The sequence below is a fragment of the Rhipicephalus microplus genome, chromosome 5 (assembly GCF_043290135.1).
Source record: "Rhipicephalus microplus isolate Deutch F79 chromosome 5, USDA_Rmic, whole genome shotgun sequence".
NCBI lineage: Eukaryota > Metazoa > Arthropoda > Arachnida > Ixodida > Ixodidae > Rhipicephalus > Rhipicephalus microplus.
In genome coordinates this window covers 168,810,912-168,824,476 of record NC_134704.1, presented here as the reverse complement: position 1 = coordinate 168,824,476, position 13,565 = coordinate 168,810,912, and the positions used below count along the sequence as shown (strand labels likewise).

The 13,565-nt window shown below is 41.2% G+C and overlaps 1 protein-coding gene across 6 annotated transcripts in view; it reads left to right on the top strand.

Annotated features, from left to right (window-relative positions):
• Positions 1-1,332: 1,332 nt before the first annotated feature.
• The window catches only part of LOC119173630 (glutamate receptor ionotropic, kainate 2-like), a 295,577-nt gene continuing 283,344 nt past the window's right edge, over positions 1,333-13,565 (top strand). For all 6 annotated transcript variants that reach the window (XM_075896184.1, XM_075896187.1, XM_075896186.1 and 3 more), the window contains exon 1: positions 1,333-2,869. In XM_075896184.1, the coding sequence (XP_075752299.1) occupies positions 2,722-2,869 (148 nt within the window). In that variant the 5' untranslated portion in view covers positions 1,333-2,721. The remainder of the gene's footprint in view (positions 2,870-13,565) is intronic.

Here is a 13,565-nt window from a genome sequence, read left to right as displayed (position 1 = left end):
GTGTCCTTTAACGCTGTTTGTAAGCGGTAAAAACATCGTCAGAGCATCTGGCATTGCGCTGCGCTCTTAATCGCAAGTGCTATAGCCTCTATTATTTTACGGACTGACGATTCGAGCTACATGGGCAAACTTCGTCATAATTATATCTGATAGAGTTAACGTTGGAAGAACATCATGTGATTATGAGAAACGCCCTAGAGGAGTGCTCAGGAAATTTCAACCGTCTGGGGTTCTTTAACTTGCACCTAAATCTAAGCACAAGGGCTTCAAGATAGTTTGCCTCATACAAGAACCCGGCCGCCACAGCCCATATTCGGTCCCGCGGCTTGCGGGTCAGTAGCCGAGTGTCTTAGCCATAAGACCACCACGATCTCAGCAAACTACAGTGTTTAGGCTATCCTCCAATTTATTATTTTATTGTCTAATACCTGTTGCTACTATCGGTGTGCTTGCATCTATCATTTCTTTGCCGCATACTTATTGGTGCTAAGCTCATCGTACGCAAGCACTCAGTAACGTGTCTTTTCTGTTTCTTTGTAATAATAATGCTTTTTCTTTGATGGCCGAAAATTAGTAACTTATCGTAGAAATTGTTTTTCGAAAGATAACGAAGGGTTATTTCAATAACTCTTTAATTTCTAGGACGATTTGATTGGAACTAATAGTTTAAAATTTCAGTTTGACTTATTAGCAAAGTTTTGCTCAGCTGCTGGCCCACTGAGGTTGTGCAGCAGATACGGTGCTCGGCTGCTGTCTCGGAGGTTGTGGGGTTGAGCCTGGCCTTAATTGGTAGTCACAATTCGGTGAAAGTGCTATGCTAGAGGCCCCTGTACTGTGTGATGTCAGTGACCGTAAAAGAGCACCAAATGGCCAAAATTTTCCGAGTTTTCGCTCCCTTATATCCTTATCCTGATTTGAAGACGTAACACCCCAACATTGGATAGAATTTTTATCTCAAATAATGCTTAGCTTCCACAAAACCACGATGAACTTCGTTTAGCGAGGGAACAGCTGATGAGCCACACGATCGTTTTCATTATTCGAGACAACTCTATTACTTTAAGAGTAGTTCTCGCTTTGACGATATACAGGCGCCAACATTACGCCAGTTCTCCAGTTGCGCACGAGCGCACGCGAAAATACTCAGAGATGGCGCTACGAGAATAGCATATAACGACGGTGCAACCGCGTTTCGGCGTCGTCGGTCTCCTCTGCTTCGCGCTCTCATCCCTCTTTCTCTCTCTTTCACCTTCTCAACAAGCCACGCCTACGAAACTGGCTGGCTTGCCTCGGCTCCTTTCCTTCCCCCTACGCATCACCACTTGTGGGGAATGGAGGATGCGCTGCGCTGTTCCACCGCTGCGGCCCACGACTCAGTAGTCGGCGGTCTGCGCTCGCGTTCGGTGCCTTCGGCTGCATGCTGCTAGTTCGGAAGGAAACTTATGTTTCGGCAAGTGCACAACGCTTTCGTTCATCCTCTGTAGTTGCCAAATGACTCAACTAGTTCCGGCCAACGTCGACTGAACTTCATCGGCAAATATTTATAGAGTTGCGAAAACGCCCCGAAGGCAGACTGTCTGTGTCCGTTAGGCACAGAAACCTACTTCGATAAATACCACGTGGTGTTGTGTTAAAGCTTCACAATAATACGGCACGCGCTCCGAAGCATGCGACCATGTCAAGTGCGCCTTCGAGACGGTATTTGACGTTGACCTCCTCGTGGCAACTTATCTGTGCAAGTTTGACTTGGCGCACGCTCATAGTTTGTACAAGTGATATGGACACTGCGGCCTAAGTCCATCCTTACGCTTATGAATGTGGACGCTTGAGTGTTGTCAAGTTGGATATAAGTGATTTCCTACTGTGCGAACCAGAATGTGGTGAGAATACGGCATCTGCGAAAGTTCTTACATACTTAGTTTCACATGTATTGATACCGCAATTAAGGGGCTGCCAAAGCCGCCATGGGTACAAACACTGTCAACATAATTTCCACAAGTAAATTATGAAGAGAGCGTGGGATTCTTACATCAGGTAACATTCATATGTATGGTCTCAATTCTATTTTAATATAGTGTGCGATGGAAAAACTTGCAATTTCTTAGAAAAAAAAGACTCTTTTTTTGAGATTTTTTATCGAACTTGATTAAGTTCTGACTTTGGAAATATTTGGAAATATTTAGAAATTGATGCTGCAGACATCATATACAGGTGTGATTGCCTAAAAGATTTACCTCCTATTGTTTACTTCAGCAGGATTTGTAAATAATTGCTATATTCACGTCTTCACGCCCCCTTGGTGTAGACAGACAGGTGAAATTCAAGAGCCAGCCAGGCTGCTAGAAGTTTGATTTTGCAGTTCTAGTACACTATATCGACTTTAAAAATAAGTATTATATGTTTTCACTTCAAATATTCAATTGAACAGTGAGAATTTCAACTGAAAATATGTACAGCCAAATGAGCCTTCGAAACTGATAAAAAAAAACGAGCACAGGTGTTTGCACCAACGTATTCATTAGCTACGTTTACACAGATATACAAAAACACGGAAAGAAAAACAGATTGTAAGTTTTCGCATCACTATATTTAACAATTTCACACCAGAATTTGAGGAAATAACAAAATTGTATGATTTCCGCATGAACTGAAAAAAGAGGAGCAACCATACTCAGCGTTGTTGTATAGAGTAACGTTCCCGAAGAACCATCATCATAAAATATGGTTTTCGAACTATGGTGCAAAGTTTTTCGAGAAAGCTGGACAATCGGTCGTGGAACGATGCTGGTGCTGTGGATGTCCATCGCCACAGCGCCGCTACTTTGGCAGTGCGACACAAGAGCAGCGCTACCCGACGTCATACGCATAGGTAAGTTCAAAATTTTTTGACCCCACAGTTCGAATTCTTCAATTGTTGAATTACGTATGGATTGATTCTTCACAGTGTTGTTTCCTTCACGAGCTTGGAGTTCATTCTGAAAAGAGTGGCACTTATGAACGCGAACTTTAAGAAGACATTCGGACGTGTATATATGTAAGCAGAATTTTTAATATATGCCATACGCTGGAAGACCTTTCGTCTGTCCGCCTTCGTGTACTGCGTGTTCACAAGCACTACCCTTTTCACAACGTAGTGAATAGTTTTCAGCGCTTAAAGCTGCGTCTGCATTTTTGAGAACGCCCGAAAACCACTTCAAATGATCTTCCACTGCACAATATGAATTGATAACTTTTTTGACAAACTTCACCAAGTGCATCAAAATAAGACTTTTTCTCCAATAATTAAAAAAAACCGCGATAAACTCGGGCTTGTTGTGGATACCTTGCTCATGTTTACGTTGTTCTGCAAAATTCAAATTGCTCGGGTATGAATTATAGGTCGCAATTTCGGAAATATATATATGACTGCTTCGTAAATAGAATAAATTTATGACTGTCTGCAAATATCTATTTCAGCTCTTCTCCTTATTTTCAGTTGCATGTTATGGCTTATTCTGACGGCGTGTATGTGAAAAACGTGTGGTCCGCCTCGGAATATCCGTTTATTGTGGTCACCTCAAGAAACCGTCGACAGAGAAAATTTTAAAATATGTTTTTTTGAATAATGAAACGTTAAATTAATCATACTTTGGCGTGTGAATGCCACTTAATAATGACAACTCAATTCTGAAATAAGTAGAACGGAAGCTCTACCTACTCAAGTACAAGTTTTTCAATGTTTCAACTATTAGCATATCTAATCAACTTTATGGCAGTTTTCAAAATTTAATCTTTGAAAAAATAAGTAATTCAAATGAGACATGTGCGTCACGGGCAACTTTCTTTTTTAATGCATCACGCATAGGCGCCTCTGCCGTTGTACTTTTGTTTTATGTGTTTGCAGCTCTGACTCAGGTTGTGTGCGTCTTTGTTATTATATATTTTGAGATTAAGGTTGGAAAAAAAGTTTTACTGTTGTGAACATCAATTTCTGTCACGTGGTTCCCGCGAATAATGCTCGGAAATCCACAAAAAAAAAAACTCAGGGAGATACGAAATCCGGTGATTACAATATCCCAAGTGAAGTAATGCGCACAACGTGGGGTGCGTTTAGCCAGAATAGGATTAGTGTTATGGTGTTTGGTGTGTACTAAGCGAAAAGGCTAAGGCAATGCCGTATAGAGGCGAGACGGCTAAAACGCAGAAGATTTAAGGAAATGAAGTTCTTCGTTTATTGACATCAACGCAACTAAATTGAAAATTGCGCCCCATTGACTGTAACTTATATAGGACTGACTCATAAACGCTCACGCGAAAATTAAAGATGTTTGTTTCACGAGAAAAAAATGTAGGCTATAAAGGCGTGCAACTAGAAAAAAAAAAGAATGGGAGCCTGGTTTCATTCCAACGCAGAATGAATGAAATAAATTAAGGAGTTGATATCAAGACTATTAGGAAGAAAAACAAACACCTATGTTTCTCCCTGGGCTGCTTACAGAAGTCACACCTATGCACTTTGTTACAGGCAGAATCACACAAAAGAAAAGTTGCCTAAAACTTACGTCTGTGACACTGATAATAATGGACAAGCACGCATCTCTTCAGACAACCAATTTTAAGTGCTGTGCTATCTTTGAGCATTAGAGAGACCTGTTTATTTCGTTTAACATGTGTCACTATGCCCTCAATAATACTATGTATAGAAGCCCATTCAACACGCGTATCTGCCTTTTCTGTCACATTCCAGGTTGGTTAATGTTCTCTTTTGACCTACTGGACGGGTAACCTGACTGACGTGGACGAAAAAAGAAAGGTTCATTGTTGGCACGTTTCTTCAAAATAACATTCAACATTATTTCTCGCTGGTGTAATTAGTTCGTAATAAAACGTCCGTTTATATTAAACTGTATCTTTATCTAACCGCTTATATATGTTACTTTTTGTAATAAATCATCAACTGATAGTGTGCGCCGTGTTTCGTATCCCTTTCTTTTTGCTGTCGTTTTATCTGCCCGCACTGTGTGAAGATGAGTGCCCGACTTGTTTAGCAGCTGTGCTTCTTAATACTAAGTAATTTTGGGTTTCGCGCGCCTTTCGTTGCATGGTTCTGTGTTCGATCTCATTCACGTTGTGTGTGGCAGTGAAAACGAGCCCTTAAATTCACACTTTTTTTCTCTTATTCATAGCAAGAGTCTAATTTTGGTAGATGTGGTGCCTTCAGGTAGTATACGAAGGTTTATTCATCAGCTGCCAGGTCGTAATAGGTTCGGGCGCTATGGCACGTTAAACAGGCTCAAAAAGAGTGCGCCACACTCGCTATCGTGGCTACTAGTGGCACTAATTGACACTCCCACGTTAAATGCACATATATACCCCATAATGTGAATGGGGGGATAGGCGCCATGGTAGCTCAGAAGGTAGAGTATCGGACGCGCTATGCGAAGGTTGCTGCATAGAGTTTCCCACAATACTTACTAGAGGGAACTCTGGCGCTAGTGTCTAAGGGAGCTGCAACGCACGGCGTTTCAGTGAGCATGGGAATCATGAGTAGTGCACATATTTGTCTAATATTCGTACTTCTGGCCTGCCTTTGGCTCCGTGTGTGTTCGTGGGGCTTGGAGCTGTTTTCTTACGAAACAAGTCTTAGCAAATGTTCAGCGGTTGCGCTTCACCATTTTATTTTTTTAGACTTACTTTTAAAATTGGCTTACAAAGTTCAAAATCATTCAATCTTTCTTTCAAAACAAAACCGAAACACAGCAATAAACGAAGCCGCAAGTACAATTCGCCGCCCGCAAGTACGAAGACTAGGCAAATGTGTGTACTACCCATCATTCCCATGGTCGCTGAACCATCGCTGCGCCAGAGTGCCCTCTAGTTAATTTTGAGAAACTATATGGGTCGCAGGATCAGTCTCTTCCCACGGCAAGTTATCTTTTTGTCCACTTTTTTTTCTGCACGCTTACAAAACAATTACGCCTAATGAAGTCCCCTACACTTTCTTTATTATGAATGTCTGATAGACATTCTGTCCGACAAAGAAAACAAACCCTTCACTGTTCATGACTTACTTTTAAACTAATCTCACTAATATTACCAGCCGTTTAAAGGAAGCGTGAGTTGGTGTGCGCACACCTTTCGCAGAAAAATCGTTCACGACCAAGTGAGAAAACTGCTATACTTGCACGTGCGGAGCTGATAGCGCGTGACTGTGATCTTCCCTCAAAAAAAAAAAGCTGCCAAATGTGGTTCACGTTATAGCACGGTAAAAAAAGAGTAAAATGCCACGTACAAGTAGTTTCCCTGTATTCTTTATCTTCCTATGGCGTAGACCGGCTTATCGCCCAGCCGCGGTGGTCTAATGGCTAAGGTACTCGGCTGCTGACCCGCAGGTCGCGGGTTTGAAACCCGGCTGTGGCGGCTGCATTTCCGATGGAGGCGGAAATGGTGTGGGCCTGTGTGCTCAGATATAGGCGCACGTTAAAGAACCCCAGGTGGTCGAAATTTCCGGAGCCTTACACTACGGTGTCTCTCATAATCATATGGTGGTTTTGGGACGTTAAACCCCACATATCAATCAATTAGACCGGCTTATCCGCACCTCTGCTTTTATATATGTATATATATCTATATATATATTCTCACTTCATGACAGAAAAACATACGAAATCACTAACTCCAGCTTCCCAGATTCCAGAATAAGAAATACAGGAAAGACACAACGTGTGCAAGCAATATTTCAAAAACATTAGCACACTTCATAGGCATTCCTAAAAAAGGGAATCAGCCAGCGCTTCATAAAAAAAACAATTAGGATGACAGGCTAAAAATATTGCCTAGAGCTCCCAGCAACTGAGGAATAAAAACTGCATTTTTCTCTTCCTTCTGTTTCGCCTGACGCTAAATGCCGTGGGCGCACCAATTTGCGCTTAAGTAGCATGGGCTTCAGAGTCACTGTAAAAAAATAACAAACCAATGGTCGTTTCATCTGTGGTACCGAGGAACAAACTGCCATTTCGCATTCCGTGTATCCGAGGTACTTTCAGGCTGCTGTCACACACTATAGCGCAGTTCTGATGCCGCTTCTTCGCTCGGCGGACCCGTGCCAGGATATGTTAACAGGCTTACGGGAGATTAGTGAAATTGGTTGCTTTGTTGATGCTTCCACCTCGATGTAAGCGGAATGGCTTTCGTTTCGTTGCTGTTATACTTCGCTTGGTATATGCCTGCACTTTAATTTGTAATGAAATGCGGCGTTTATTCGATAAAGATAATAACAAAAACAAGCCTGCTTTTGAGATTTCTCATTCCAAGCCCCGTTTTGTTCATACTAGTTTCTTGAAAGGAGGTGGCATTGTTCACAAAAAAAACGCTTGATATGGCTTGCACTCGCAGGCATTTCCTTTTTTACTTTTGTTGTCGTTTTTTTATACGATGTGTAAGCAAAATTAAAGACTACCTGTAAGCAAACGCACGAAATGATGTGATGCACATTTTTCTGCAACAGAATGTTACATGGCAGACATCACCTGCTATAAATGTACCATGGAGCTTTCGGTGCCTAATTAAATATTTGTGAAGGAAATGGCAAATTGCTTCATCTAAATATAACTTTGTCTCAATCACTTTCTGATGTCTGCAACGAGCGTTACTGAAATATTGAAAGATATTTAATACAGGTCAGAAAGGGAAACGATAAAAAATTTCGACACCACAGGAAACATCTCAAATCATTTCCAATTAGGTTTATTTGCAAGCGCTGATTCCAACAAAAAAAACATTCTTTCGTAATCTAACAGACGAAGATCTTGAGTCTGAATTTTTTTATGACGTGGTACTCAAATCAAGCACGCTGATATGCTCTGTCACGACCACAGGCACATGATAAAAGTTTACGACGCACTCTACCGCCATGAACTCTGCGGCTTATCGCAAGTGCGAGTCTGTGACTTTTCAAATAATCTGGTCGTAGTGTATTTTGAAACAATGGGTCTCGATAGAAACTTTAGAATAGTTATAACACAGCAGCCTTCATCATAGAGTCGCTCGTAGAGAATGAAGGGAATAAATGTGGCTCACGTAACTGTCAATAATTCACAGCCAGTTCGTAAAGATGGAGGAATACGTCACGCTAGTGCGATTCCACTTAGATTATTCAAAGTATGCAATCTGAGTAGAGTTGTATATACCGCGTGCTACTGAAAAGCAGGATTAGAGCTGAATTGATGTGCGTTTGGCAAGACAATGTAAATTCCAAGGTAATGACACGTCCGACATCGCCCATCTAGCTAAACAGGATATCGAATACGGTGGTACTGCATAGCATAACCTTACTCTGCCGTCTCAGCGATGTTGATTAGTAATAAAATATAGCGAGGCAAAGTAAACGCAAACGATTGTCAAACTACACCCACCTGCTGTAATGTTTCGTTTGTTTAGAGGCTGTGCCGACCGCCTTCGTACTTCTGCGCGCAACTGAGCATTGCAGTGTTTATTCGTTCCTATGAAAAAGCCCTTATACCCCACTGCTGAGGGCTAGTTTGCTGTGTTAGGTTAAAGACCCGTTTCCCTCGAGTACGAGCGAGGACGTCGCGCGTACTCTGTAATCCGTGACGTGATCTCCGCAATCGTCGCTGTCATGTAGCGTATAATTTCGGAGGCCAAGGGCCACTAGTTTAGATTTTGACCTTCTCCACCGAAAGTGCTGTTAGCGACCCTCAAAGACCAAATTCTCTCAATTCCTTGCGTCATGTATTTTTTTCGCAGATAGCGCAGGTGATTTATTCTCATACTGTATATAATAAAGCATTAAGGCGAAAATGTCCTCATTTTGAGCCGCAGAGTGAGAATCCACTATATGGAGCTGTAGAGATTCAACCTTATGCCACTACAGCATTTTCATTGTCCGGTACACTTGTGCAGATAATTTCAGTAAATTGAGCATATTCAGAATAATCCTTGTTTGGGTTAGAATTTTTATGTAAGACATAAACTTAAAAAAGAAAAAAATTGAGGTGTGTGCCTGCAGCAAGGACACATTCATCAAATCTTAAGATGACAGAGTAACTGCAGAGGTAACGTCTGTTACCTTCTGCGATGAAGGTAACGACGGTAACGCATTACTTCTTTTTTGTCGGTAACAAATGGTCGTAACGCGTTCATTTTTAGCTGCATGTTTTGACGAGTAACGTATTACGTTAGTTTTTATTCTGTGTCACATGCAACGACGACAATGATACTACCAAACACGAATACTACCAGAATTTCGACTCTGCAGTGAAAGCTCAACTCGCTGATGTTAATGTCACATGAAAGGCGAATGCGTGTCCAGCACTTTTCGATTTTGTACCATATTTTCTTGCGTGTAGCGTACTCACGAGAGCAAAACTTGGTAGGCACTACTCAAAGGTATAACAGCTATTCTTCATCTTATTTCTTCTGCTCATAGAGTACCCACAGAATAACTCGACGAGACATGAATGAGAAACAGGCATTCCACATTACACAGCTTCAGACAACCATAGGAGCAAGGAGAAACCATTAGGTCGCCCGGAGTGGTTCCGCATTAAAAAAAGCCGTCCAGCGAGAATCGCGACCATGAAGTAGAAATAGATCACGAAATGCAACCAGTTGCACAATCCTATTCACCCGCCGTGCAATCATTCCGTGCCTTTTCCGGAAGACCCACGGGCGAACGGGGAACACCAACTGATCGAGCCGGCAGAAAACGAAACAAACATTTCTGGCTATATAGAGTCATGTATTGTTTTGGCCTCTAAAAAGTCTCCCTCTTCTTTTTTGTATTTATTTCTCTCTTTTGATACAAAACCACTGCATAAAGAATGTGTACTGTCTTCCAGGACGAACCCATTTCGCAGGAGAAGCAGATACAACATTTTTTCCCAGCAATCGAAAGTGAAAATGCTTAATAGCTCGCAAACATACTAACCATTCTCTATCCTTTTTTTCCTCAGTCATTCTGGTGACATTGCAATCTAGGCGAGAAAATATACTTTACTACAATAGGCCGACTCATTTGTAATCAGCTACTCTATGCACATTCCCCGATTCATTGTGTTTCCAACAATGTTTTTGCTTTCCTATGATTGTCATCTTGATCACTGCTATGAGAGAGGGGTGCCATTTTTTTACCACTTCGTTTTATTAGTTCTGAAATGCATTGTTCTGCTGTAAATCCTGTCAAGCCACACATGTGGAATATCAAATGTTTCTGTTTCCTTCAAACATTGCAAAATATTATTGGAACTTGACTAGTATCTGAAGGTGAAATATATGTTTGAGAAGTCAAACGGAAAATTTATCTCGTCTATATACATATATTGCAAAAAAAATAAATATCTGGTGCTTTTCGAAGTATTGCGAATATTTTAAATTTATAAAAGTGTATTTGCTGACACTAAGTATATTCTTCTCCATAGCAGAAAGGCCACAGGCAGACAAAAAATGTTTGAATGTTTTTTTACATCATTTGTTTTTTCCGTTTTTTTATAGCTGAACTAGTACCATAAGCTTCTACAGCAAATTTTGGGGCAATGAAACAACACTTCACGCTTTAATAGCTGATGTTACACCTGAACAGCTCACATTTACTGATGTTTATTTACCGAAAAAATTATGAGCTTCCCGTCCAAAGGAGTCAATAGATTTTTGAAGTGTGAAGACAGAGTAACTCTCCTGTTTTGTGCCATTTTACTGTAATGAGTAAATTTCTATGAAACATATAAACAACGGGGTATATAGCTAAAAACAAAATGAGATAAACGCGATTGAAGACATAGTTTGTTCTTGTGAGGTAAGCAAAGACTTAAAAGAAAATGACAGGAAAGCCAGTGACACGTGCTTTTAAGGGTGGCAATTACCTGCAGGCTTTTCTGTGATTACATATCGTTGGCATAAATATTATTGAATAAATTTAGGTCAGCCACTTTTATATTTTTTATTCTCTGTGACTCAAGTTAATATCGAGGCGGTACGGCAACTTTCAGCCATCACGTACGGATATTCATCCTGTTTGCAATAGCGTCTGTGGTAGTAGTGACATCTCTGCGTTAACTCTAGTACGAATAAAAAAACACAAGGCATGGCAGAGAGGTTTTGCAAAGGGGAACAAAAGGCGAAAAATATAGGTTGTGTCTCAGGAAAAAGATAACAACTACAGAACAGCACTAATTTGAGAAAAACAGAGCACTTTACGAACTTTACTGTCCATACCGTCTAGCTTTACGCCTAAAAAATACAAGACTGCTTCTTTAGAGGGCGCAGTAAGAGGGAAAAACTTACTGGGTCAAGAAGTAGAATAATTATTGACATTATAATCTTCAATATTATTGAGTGGTGCAGTAGCGTTGTTCCTAAACATATCGACCCCATTCCTGCTTTGCAATTTTGTTTTCTTTGCTTTTATCGTCTTTTCCTAAGTAAGACTGATAGTTGAGCTAGTTGGTTGCTAGTTTTCTAGTACGTGCTCACTCTATTTACCATTTTACTGTACTTTCTGCTTAGACTACGTGTCTGCAGTATTCTAAATATAAATAAGAAAATAAGTGGTCATCGCCTGGATCACAACATCTACAAAATAATTTAAAATGAAGACTTTCTATGCGTGGGAGTTCCTAGTTACCCTGAAATTGGCGATATTTCTTCCACATTAAAAAAGAAAAAGAAGCATCAGCGGTTGTTTTATTAAGCTCCGAGCTTAAACTCACAGCCCGAACAAAGGCAGTGCTGCTTGAGCTTCAAGTCGATGAAGTACTGCGTACACGTACGCTCTTCCTGCCTGAACTCATTAGGCAAAGTTTTCTCTATGACGAAATCACAGAGCGCGTTTGCAAAAGAAAAAGCAGGAATACAATTATATAGAGCTAGTATCAAGGCCCATGAAATTGAAGGTGCGAGGCAACCTCCAATTGAACTTTGCATTTTGTTTTGCAAGAGATAGGCGTCACCCTCGCCATTTTTGATATGCCGAGTTATGCGATTTCGAAGCGCGCAATGAAAAATGAGGTCTTTGCGTTCCAGTATTATCCAGACCAAACCCATTGTCTAACCAGTTTTACTTGCTGGGTCTGCCAAGTTGATTCATTTTATTGTTTTCGATGTTATCAGCAGATGACGAAGGCATTCAAAGATGTGAAAGTACATCTGAAAATATTCAAGCGAACTTCATACTGTGACGCGATGACGAAATAAGCTTTCTATTGCGTGGCCAGTAAGTGATGACTGCTTTATGATACACAAAGTCGGCAGAATTGCTATTTTACGTGAAATGCTGTAGCGCTACAATAGACGAGGACGAGGCAGAAGAGAACATGACAAGAAAGTTGCTGAATCCAGCTATTTTATTGACACTAGGCGCCTTGCGTTTTTAGCTAGAGGCTGGATTTAAAGGCACTAAAAGCCGCGTTTTAGGCGCGAATATTAGGCCGGCAAAGCATTGTCTTTGGCCCCTAAGGTCATAAATCTAGGCGCAATAAACTTTGACAAAACTCAAATTTTTGAGGATATATGTGTGGGATCTGTGTCTACGACAAGAGAGCGAACAGAAATGTTTATGTTATGATAGTATAAAGGCGCCGATGATTTAGCATAGCCATGAAATTTTTTCCCCTTTAGGTATGGAGAATATGGTCCCTCTTTTTCTAGCCGAGAGTGGTGATTTAAGTGTCCGCCGTCGAATAGACACGCTTTTGGGTCGCTTTTATTTCTGCGTTGGTGAGAAGGGCAACAAAGGAACAAGAAGTGCAAATAGGCCATAAGGGTCTTTTTCCTTTCTATTGACTTAGCACACCACACAGGGCCAATCTGTCGCGTGTTTGTGAACACATTCAAGGTCCCTTCGCCATATTTCAAAATTCCGAGAAGCAGGACAAATGCATGCACTGGGTGCTTACGATCTCATCTGCCATTCTCAATGTTGCGTGCCTTGGAAAGAGGTGGAATGTCAGAACCTTCACTTTATTCTCACGGGCGCGTCCCACAACAAAGGGAAGCTGGCGTATACAACAAGAAATGGTGCTACGCACTTCAAAGTGGTACGTGACATTGCGAGAGTTATTCGAGGGGACGTGTGTAATTTGTGCGATTCGTTGCCTGAATAGAACCACGAAGGTTGGCATAAATATTAAAATACAAAAAAGAAATCGATAAGCGTTGATTTTTTTTTTAACTTCGTACCGAGTGAGATGCATGACTAAGCTGCCTCCATTTCTATATTGTTAATATTCTCGCACCATGTCGGTGCCAGCATTCATGAAGCATGGCGTGTTTTTCCTGCATTATTTCTTGGAGCACTTCCACGCAGCGGTTCGATGTTGTGTATCGTGGTAAGGATATATACATGATCGATGATCTATGCCAGTGTCTTCAAACGTGTGCGCACAGAAGGATTCATTCCACAGAAACAGGCGGTACAATACAAAGAACGTGGAAACTACACAACACCGCTTGCGTGAACTACCTGGCATAGGCATGCCGTGCTAATGTAACCTTGCGTGCGTATGACGTGTTGATGCGTCTGCGTTGTGTGTCCTTCTGGCTCCGAGTCGATCCAATACCGGAAAGGGCTG